The sequence below is a fragment of the Marmota flaviventris genome, chromosome 1, assembly GCF_047511675.1.
Source record: "Marmota flaviventris isolate mMarFla1 chromosome 1, mMarFla1.hap1, whole genome shotgun sequence".
Taxonomy (NCBI): Eukaryota; Metazoa; Chordata; class Mammalia; order Rodentia; family Sciuridae; genus Marmota; species Marmota flaviventris.
In genome coordinates, this window is record NC_092498.1 from 105,222,435 (window position 1) to 105,232,645 (window position 10,211).

The 10,211-nt window shown below is 44.9% G+C and overlaps 1 protein-coding gene and 1 pseudogene across 1 annotated transcript; one reads left to right on the forward strand and one right to left on the reverse strand.

Moving 5' to 3' along the window:
• Positions 1–3,487: 3,487 nt before the first annotated feature.
• LOC114095179 (tubulin beta-2 chain-like) lies at positions 3,488–6,956 on the reverse strand. Its single transcript, XM_027938349.2, has 4 exons — positions 6,900–6,956; positions 6,085–6,193; positions 5,651–5,761; positions 3,488–4,551 (listed from the first exon to the last, which is right to left on the reverse strand). Exons 1-4 carry the CDS (start codon positions 6,954–6,956, stop codon positions 3,488–3,490), a joined length of 1,341 nt encoding a protein of 446 aa, XP_027794150.2.
• Positions 6,957–7,152: 196 nt separating this feature from the next.
• Positions 7,153–9,879, forward strand: LOC114095180 (trifunctional enzyme subunit alpha, mitochondrial pseudogene; annotated as a pseudogene).
• Positions 9,880–10,211: the final 332 nt, after the last annotated feature.

Here is a 10,211-nt window from a genome sequence, read left to right on the forward strand (position 1 = left end):
CTATTCTGGCCTTCTACAGATTGGGTAAGGCCCACTCACATTAAGGAGAGTAATTTCTTGACTCAGTCTATGGATTCAAATGCTAATATCATCCCCAGACACATTCAGATACAGCCAGAACAGTATTTGACCCAATATTTGGGCACTATGAGGCCCATTCAAATGGACACAAAGTTAACCATCACAGCAGGGGAGGGCTGATGGGGGCATGCTCCTTTCCCCAGAGGTCTTGGACTTTTGGTGGGTTTACTGGAGGACATGTTGCCAGACTGGCAGTGAACTAGACATTGTCCTTTTTCTGGGTCACAAAAGGGAGGTAATGGCCTCTTTCTGCAGCTTCCTTGGCTCTTGAAGGCTGACCACCAGTGCTAAGATGGACCTTGCCTATTAGGGCAGGCCAATGTGAGAGCTATACCACTAGTTGGAGTGACATGAATGGACCCACGCGAGAAAGGTCAAGGTGTCTTTTCATATGTGAAGAAAAGGGAAGCCAGGTGACTTGGAGGTAGACAGTGAAGGAAGGATGACTCTTCCAGCTTCCACTTCTAGACCATCTTCTTGCCTGGGGGGCGGTGAGTTTGCCCTCCCCTTTCATAATGCCCTGGTGACTTTTCCCACTGCTGGCCATCCTACTCCTCCAAGGAGCTGCTTTAAATTTTTACTTTTTTTTTTTCTTTGAAAAGAAAGCAGTCAGCATAAGACTTTGCTCATGATGAACATCAAACAGAATTATGCAGCACTTATAAAAGCAATTGCTTGATAAAGAACCAAAAAGAGTGGAGTCTGACACTTTCTAGACAAATCTTACCCACATATTGCAAAACCTCTCTTAATAATCTACCAACTGGATTTTGTGTCAGTCAACAAGGGTAAATAGATTCTGCTCCTGAGTCAGAACACTTCTTCATTATGCTAGAAGCAAGTAAAATCTTCATGAAGACTTTCATATTATTATAATATGTAATAAAAATAGCTGATATTCATAAGGGCTTTCATAAGGTGCAATATAATAGATGTTATGTGCCTACAGACAGACTGTATGGTGTACACCTTACATACAACATCTCATTTAGTCCTCAGAATAATCCCGTGGGAAAGAATCATGAAGAAACTATGATTGTCCCCATTTTGCAGATGAGTAACAGTGGCTTAGAGAGATGATAGAACCTGCCAGGATAGTCCATCCTGGTGAGACCAGCCATGTCCTACCCCAACAGAACACATAGATTTAACACACAGATGGCAGCACCAGTTTATATCCAGCTGTTATGGAAAGAAAGCTTTCACTTCAGTCAGAAGGCTCCAGCCAGATTCCTAGGATTGCAACAGATTGGAGAAGGCTTTTTTTTATAGACACCATGGTGAACAACCGTCCAGTGAGCCCAGCAGAAGCATTCCATGCCAAGCTGCATCACTTTTATTTCTACAGCTTGAGACATGATTGCATTTGAGAAAAGGAACTTCTCATTGAGATGTCCATCCCTCACCCCCAAATGCCTGGATGTATAAAGCTTGGTCATGTTCTCTGCCAGCTTTACCAGCTGGAAGGAGCTTGCAGCTTTCTAAAAGGAGAATGAAAACTAAACTCCCCGCCCCATTAACACCTGATTAAAATGGGGGTGTTAAGAGTGAGCAGTTTTGCATGACCTTGGAAGGAAAAACTGGCAATTACAAGAGCTCCCGCTAGGCAAGTGTTCCTCCCACATTCACATTCCTAGCTGAGCTGGCTTTTTTTTTTTTTAAGTATCCACCAAATCAGAACTGAAGTTGTAGCTCAGTGGTACAGCACCTGCCTAGCCTGTGTGAGGCACTGGGTTCGATTCTCAGCACCCTATATAAATAAAGGTTCATCAACATGTAATAAAAATATTTCAGAAAAAGTATCCAACAAATTACCTCCCCTACTCTGTTTTCCGAATTGTTTCCTAATGTAGTTTCAAATGCAATATGTACCACTGTTAATGATATACCTACCATCAACCTCCAGGGTGGTTAGAACCTCTAGGAGGTTCACCCTTATGTAAGGTAGCAGTATAAACTTTCCATGAACATAAACATGTCTCCCTAGTAGCAGTTTTGGGGAAAATGTGGCAGTTTTCCACTTAGATTTTCATAAAATATTGGGGAGGGAAAGGAGTTTTCCAAAGGTGTGTCATTAATGAAGTTTTTTTTTGTTTAAGATAACAAAAAATATTTTTAGGGGCTGGGGATGTGGCTCAAGCGGTAGCGCGCTCGCCTGGCATGCGTGCAGCCGGGTTCGATCTTCAGCACCACATACAAACAAAGATGTTGTGTCCGCCGAAAACTAAAAAATAAATATTAAAAAATTCTCTCTCTCTTCTCTCTCTCTCTCTAAAAAAAAATTAAAAAAAATATTTTTAGTTGTAGATGGACACAATACCTTTATTTATTGACTGGTGTGGTGCTGAGAATTGAACACAGGGCCTCACATGTGCGAGGCAAGTGCTCTACCACCAAGCCACAAACCCAGCCCCTAATTAAGCTTTTCTTTGAAAGGTTTCATCTGATGCCAGAAGGCAAACAACCTGCACTTACATTTTTGATTCAACAAGTTTGCAGAAAACTACCTACAATGAAGCTAATGAAACTGCCCATAAAATATTTCATGCCTTAGTGTTTCCTTAGCACAGTGTCGATTATATTGCTGCCTATTACCATCACACCCTAGAGCTTCAGAATCTCCCTCCCTTAGAGCATACTTCAGTTCATCTGCCTTCCCAGCTTCCTACCCTCTCAAAAATGGGATCCTGGTCAATCAGGAATAATGACATATTGAAAGCAGCCTCTGGTTTTAATAGCTAGAAAGATGTTATTTTTTTTTTAAATGTTAAATTGTTAGTTTCTATCACTGTCCTAAATTCCTGCCATAATTTTCAAACAAATTTTAGGTGGAACTCTGTCATGTCCCTGGCTGCTTTTTTAGAACATCTACAATTTATAGTATATCGTTTATCTGACGGGTAAAGTGGCACTTTGTTTTTATTTGTATTTATCACATTGTTCAAAGGGAAGTAGATAAATAGAAGTCCTTACCTAAGGCCTTGATGCTACAGACTCACAGCGATTCTGGAATGGCATCATTCCCCAATAACTTTTGAGAATTATCTTTATTTTAATACTTTGGGAAAGAGAAGATTAAAAAAAAAAAAAAAAAAAAAAAACATGCACTCGCGTCTCTTTACTAAAGGAACAAGAATACTTCTCAAAGCATTGAAGCAGAAAACCTATACTGCTGAAAGATGAAATCCTAAAACTTCTATCTCAGGAAGAGGGAGAACAAAAATGTGGAGAGTGTGGACCACATGAATTATTAGTATAGATCGTTGAAGAAACAATACAGTCATACTGAGGGGAGATCCACATTCTCATCAACAGTGAACTTGTGACAGACCCACCTGAGAAGCTTAAGTTTCCAAGCAGAAAGGTGCAGGAGGATAAGAATTTTACCAAGGAAATTGAAAAGTTCCTAAACTGCTGCCTGCTCTTCTTCCTCCTCCTCAAACTCTCCCAGTTCCTCGGTGGTGGCCTCCTGATACTGCTGGTACTCGGAGACCAGGTCGTTCAGGTTACTCTCGGCCTGGGTGAACTCCATCTCGTCCATGCCCTCACCCGTGTACCAGTGCAGGAAGGCCTTGCGCCGGAACATAGCCGTGAACTGCTCAGAGATGCGCTTGAAGAGCTCCTGGATGGCGGTGTTGTTGCCGATGAAGGTGGCTGACATCTTGAGGCCCCGCGGCGGGATGTCACACATGGCCGTCTTCACGTTGTGGGGGATCCAATCCACAAAGTAGCTGCTGTTCTTGTTCTGTACGTTGAACATCTGCTCGTCCACCTCCTTCATGGACATGCGGCCTCGGAAGATGGCAGCCACTGCCAGGTAGCGACCCTGGCGGGGGTCGCACGCGGCCATCATGTTCTTGGAGTCAAACATCTGCTGGGTGAGCTCGGGCACCGTCAGGGCGCGGTACTGCATGCTGCCCCGGCTGGTCAGGGGCGAGAAACCGGGCATGAAGAAGTGCAGGCGTGGAAAGGGCACCATGTTCACGGCCAGCTTGCGCAGGTCTGCGTTCAGCTGGCCCGGGAAGCGCAGACACGTGGTGACCCCGCTCATGGTGGCTGACACCAGGTGATTGAGGTCCCCGTAAGTGGGGGTGGGCAGTTTCAGGGTGCGGAAATGGATGTCATACAGGGCCTCGTTGTCGATGCAGAAGGTTTCATCTGTGTTTTCTACCAGTTGGTGGACAGAGAGGGTGGCATTGTAGGGCTCCACCACTGTGTCCGACACCTTGGGCGAAGGCATGACGCTGAAGGTGTTCATGATGCGGTCTGGGTACTCCTCCCGGATATTGCTGATGAGCAGGGTGCCCATGCCGGATCCAGTGCCACCCCCCAGTGAGTGGGTCAGCTGGAAGCCCTGGAGACAGTCACAGCTCTCTGCCTCCTTCCTCACCATGTCCAGCACGGAGTCCATCAGCTCTGCTCCCTCTGTGTAGTGGCCCTTGGCCCAGTTATTCCCTGCACCACTCTGGCCTACCAGAGGAAAAGAGAATATTAGGCACAAATATACAAGAATTCTGAATGGTGTCATTTGCACGGTGGAGAAGGTAGGACTAGGACTGGAAAATAAAACACCCCAAGATAGTGTGGCCATACATTGATAACTTTCATCTCTCCCAAAATAAATCCTTCCTAGATGCTGGAAGGGAGAAAGTGTCTCATTAAACCTAGAATGATAATCTCTAGGAAACACTATTTTCTTCCAAAATAACTCCTCTCCAGGTGCTGGCCACTGACCCCCAACCCTGAAACTCAAATTCCTGAGTGCCCAGACTGACAAGCTCACCAAATCACCCATGACCTATATAAACTCAGTCCCCTCCTTTGTTCAGTGGTTCATTTTCCACCAGGAAAGTGGGTCCATTCCCATAGGTATAGTCCTGTTCCTGAATAAAAGGCTGATATGACCCATGAATTTGCATCCAGCCCTATCTCTTTGTGCTAACAACTAATCCTAAATAACCTTTTAGAGATGCTTTTGTTTCCTAAGACTGTCTGCACCCTCTTTCTCCACCAACTGGTAGAAAACACAGATAAAACCTTCTGTATCAGTGACCCTCAAAAATGCTGGGAATCATCTTAAAGTAAGAAAAGCAGGGAAGAGAAAATGTTTAACGAAATTCATCTGCTTCTCAAACTAGGGAAAATGGTTCAATACTCTAATGAAGTACAAATAGACAGGAATGGCACAGTGTGATCAGAGGGGCAAGGGGCTCTAGGCAGTTGTCTAAATCTTGCTCACATGCTGTGCTTTTGGCCTTCATTGCCTAACAGTAATTAAGTGAGTTCAACAGATGCTTTGAAGTTACCTGTAGCCTGTTGAGCCTCATTAGAAGCTTTTTTTGCTCTTGAGACTTTCCCTTCAGAGGCTGGAATGGATTCTGGCATTAATCCCTGAGCTGTCCAGAGTGACCAGAAAAATGCCCCCACCCCCAAGGGCTGGAAGGGATTAGGCCAGGACTGGGGCCATCTGTGGACACAGTCTCTCCTGCACACTGATCACTGAGAACTGTGAAGTGTATGGGTGTTAGGAAGAAGGTGAGTCATGGTCCCATGGACCATGAGGACATACCAAACACAAAGTTGTCTGGCTTGAATATCTGGCCGAATGGTCCCGATCTCACCGAGTCCATTGTTCCTGGCTCTAGGTCCACTAGGATGGCCCGAGGAACATATTTGTTGCCTATAGGAACAAAAGCTGACTTACATTTTTGCTTGACAAAGAATTGTGGGTAGGGTCATAATTCTGTATAGTTCTCACAGAAGGATTTATTACAGAAGATTCCAATATTTGAGACAAAAGGGAAAAAGAAAAAGAATGCTTAGCCTGCTTAGTCATGTTTAAAAAAAATACAAAAAAACAAAAAAACAGAACTACAAAGTATATCTTTTTATGCTGGCATTTTATATTAATGTGCAAAAATGCATTTCTTTGTCATTTGTATGCTCCTAGAACATTTCCTCTGTCATCATTCGGAAAGCAAGTTTAATATCCAATATACTCACCAGCTGCTTCATTGTAGTACACATTGATTCTCTCCAGCTGTAAGTTACTATCTCCATGATAACTGCCAGTGGGGTCAATGCCATGTTCATCACTGATGACCTCCCAAAACTGAAAGGAAAAAAAAGAATCACTCCATGTCCCAGCATCCTGTCACTGTAATGCCTTGGTCAGACAGTCAAGAATCCTAGACTAAGATCACAGATCTGTGGCCTGTATTTCTCATATCAATTTCTTCCTAGTGGCTGGGAAATCCACAGAACAGGAGCCATATATGGTCACAGACTGAAGGGCTGGAATGACATTGGAAGAGAAGGAAGCAACAATACAGATCCTCTTGTAGGAAGCAGTGGACACAGTGGGGCTTTTCTTCCATGCAGGTTTGAATGTCCCTGAATCCCTACTGATGGGTTCTAGCAGGACCAAGGATCAAGTGGCCCCACTCCTGGCACAAACCCCAGGCAGCTTTTACCAGCAAAGGTTGATGCCAGCAATGTACATGTTGGCCTCTGGATCCTAACCCTGGCAGGCAATGGGTGAATGTTGATAGGCAGGATCCTGGGAGGGCATCTGAGTGGCAGGGGAAGAAACTGGCCACCATGAGGAAAAGTGTTTCCCTGGGTAATTTAAAGGGCATTGATTTAAGGCACACATAGCTGCATCACCATATTCGCGGTGGCAGGTTGTGTTGCCCTGTGGCCTCACCATGGCACCTGGCAGCTGGTGACCCCAGTTTTCTCCAGACTCCACTCTCATACTTGGGGCCCCTGGCCCCAGCCTGTGTCACACAGGGTCCACGCCCCAGTAACGTGCCCACCTTGGCGCCGATCTGATTGCCGCATCGGCCTGCCTGGATAAGCACAATTTCACGCATGATGACAAAAGCAAGTGAAGGAGTGCAGGTGAAGGCCACTTTAGAGCTGGTGAAGGCCCCGACTTGGTTGAACAGAGACTTGCCTGGGCCAGCAGCTCTGCTTTTATATCCTGGACCCACCCAGCCCTGGTGATGTAATGGTGGGCGGGGAAATGAGAAGTTACAGATGAAAGGGATTTGAGTTGAAGGAGCAAAAATGCCTCTGTACAGCCCAAGGTGATCCCCTCATCATGAATATGAATTCTACTTGCCATATTGATTTGGTCTATATCAGAGGTGGAAGTAAAAAATCCAGTTACCCGTGGGGAGTCTCTGGGCTCAGCTGGGTGTCTTGGTTATTCGTACTTTAGGAAGCCAGACCTGGGAGTACCCCCAGCATGTAGGCAGGTGCCTGGTGCCTCCTCTCAGGCTGGGATTGATCTCCTAGAGTCTCTACCCTTTTTCCATTGAACAAACTTCTGGGCCCCCACTGGACAGCTTGTGCCACTGATACTCTTCTCCATGGCATCGCCTCCACCTTCAACCACCCCTGCATCCTATTCCACACTACAGCACAGTGCTTACTAATAAATGAGCTTTTAAGTTACTTTCCCTGTGCTAAACACAGGTTCATCTAGTTCCAAAGACCATGTTTCCTTTCCCAAACAGTAGGTGTGTGAGGTGAAATTGTAAGATGGCCCCAAGATTCACCCGACCTAGGTGCACACATCTTTTCCCAATTGTTCAATCAAACACTCATCTAGGAACTCCTGTTAAGGATTTTTACAGGTATAATTAAAGTTCCCAATCAGTTGACATCAAGGTAGAGAGATTATATGTGCCTTCTCTAATCAAATGAACCTATTTATTTATTTATTTGTTTTGGTACTAGGAGTTGAACCCAGGGGCACTTAACCACTGAGCCATATCCACAGCATTTTTTATCTTTTTATTGTGAGACAGGGTCTCACTAAGTTGCTGAGGCTGATCCTCCTGCCTCAGCCTCTTCAGCCGTCAGGAATACCGACATGTGTCACCGTGATCGGCCAGATGAGCCTTTTTCAAGCAAAGAATTTTTTTCCAGCTGGTGAGAGAAGAGTGTGTGTATTTTTATCCATAGAAACCTTTTCTGATGGCTTAAAGGATGGGCTACACTGTTGTGGAAGGGTCCATGTGTATACATCCCTGAAATCTTTCTGGGGATCCTAATAGAGCAGAAGGCACCCAAAGGCTGCCCCAAATGGTGGATGTACCTGCTGCATTTGACCTGATGCTAACTCATAGAAACATTTGTGCAGACAGAGCAAAGAAAATGGGACTTGACCAATTGGTGGAACCCCTGGACCAGGAGTAAAAGCTCCAGAAAAATGGACAATTGAATAACTCGAAGAGGTTATAGTTACTTTTGCTAATGGACTAGTTGATAAGAAGCTCTCTCCTAAGAGATACAAGGGATTGGTGGAACAGCATATGCCATGACTATTCCATTTGTTAGACCACACATTTACAAAATCATGGAAAAAGAAGTGTGAAAGCAGACCAAAGGCCTTTATCTTGCCCCTCTGAAAATAATTGATGTCATAAAAACTGGACTTGAACGAAAAAGTGATGCTGGTTATCTTACTGAATCACCAGAAATTTGGAGAGTGGGCATTGACTAAAGAATCAAAGGCCTTGTTGGTACTTTACCATGGCCAAGTCCTACGCCAGAAAAATAAATTTGGAGCCCCATAGAAGTATGTTAAGCATTTAGCTATTCTTGGTGCAGGGTTAATGGGAGCTTCCATCACCCAATCTCCATGGACAAGGGGCTAAATACCCTTCTTAAAGATACTACAATAGCTGGAGTGGGCCAGAGACAGCAATGAGTGTTCAAAGAATTGAACGACAAAGTGAAGAAGAAAGCTATGACATCATTTGAAAGGATTCCATCTTCAGCAACTTGATTGGGCAGCTTGATTACCAGGGTTTTGAAAAGGCTGATGTGGTGATTGAAGCTGTTTTTGAGGACCTCGGTGTTAAGCACAAAGTGCTAAAGGAAGTAGCTCACTGTGTCTTTGCCGGTAACTCCTCTGCTCTCCCAATCAATGAAATTGTTGCTGTCAGCAAAAGACCTGAGAAAGTAATTGGCATGCACTACTTCTCTCCTGTGGTCAAGATGCAGCTACTAGAGATCATCACAACCAAGAAAACATCCAAGGAGACAACCACTTGTACTGTAGCAGCTGGTCTTAAGCAGGGGAAGTTCATCGTTGTGATTAAGGATGGATGTGGCTTAAGATTTTAAGGATACAAGACACCTTATATGTCTTATATCCATGATGATCGAAATCATATGAATCCTCCAGGAAGGAGTTGATCTTAAGAAGCTGGATTCTCTGACCACAGGCTTTGGCTTTCCTATGGGTGCTGCCACCCTGGCAGATGAAGTTGGTGTGGTTATAGTGAAACATATGGCAGAAGATCAGGGCAAAGCCTTTGGGGAGCGGTTTGGAGGTAGAAGCCTAGAACTGCTGAAACAGATGGTGTCCAGGACTTTCTGGGTTGCAAATCTGGGAAGAGCTTTTACATCCATGAGGAGAGCTCAAAGAATAAGAGTTTGAATTCTGACATGAATAAGAATTTTACAAGTCTGAGGCTTCCTGCAAAGCCTGAGGCCTCCTCTGATGAAGATATTCAGTACCATTGGTGACAAGATTTGTGAATGAGGTAGTCATGTGCCTACAGGAAGGGATGTTGCCAAACCTGCAGAGGGAGACATTGGAGAAGTCTTTGGCCTAGGCTTCCTCCCTTGTCTCGGAGGGTCCTTGTGTTTCATGGATCTATATGATGACCAGAAGTGGACCAGCTCCAGAAGCATGAAGCTGTCTATGGAATACAGTTCATCCCATGCCAGCTGCTCACTGACCTTGCCAACAACCCCAGCAAGAAGTTCTACTAGTGAGCAGTTCCTCCCACCTTGCTCCATCAACACACTAGCCCAGATGCCAGCAGCACTGCTTCTCCAGTGTCATCTGGGTGTATCAGGAAGCAGAAGGAAGACCAAGTGTGACCTTGAGTTTGCTCCTTAATTAACGTGACTTCAACTCTGACCATCTCCTTCCTGGTGAAATCTGACTGTGAATGAGAATTTGTACTTCATATCAGAAAGTGGGACCCACTATGCTGCTTTTATAAACCCTGAAGCCCAAATCAGTAGCTAAGAGCCATCTGGAGCCACCTTTGTTGCCTGTTCCTCCTGGAAAGCTAGCGAGCTAGCAATAGCCAATGGTGGTG

Coding starts and splice junctions, on each gene's coding strand:
- LOC114095179 (XM_027938349.2), bottom strand. CDS start 6,956: ATGCGTGAAATTGTGCTTATCCAGGCAGGCCGATGCGGCAATCAGATC. Junction 6,194..6,899: donor GCAATCAGATCGGCGCCAAG/GTGGGCACGTTA, acceptor TTTTCCTTTCAG/TTTTGGGAGGTCATCAGTGA. Junction 5,762..6,084: donor GTACTACAATGAAGCAGCTG/GTGAGTATATTG, acceptor TTGTTCCTATAG/GCAACAAATATGTTCCTCGG.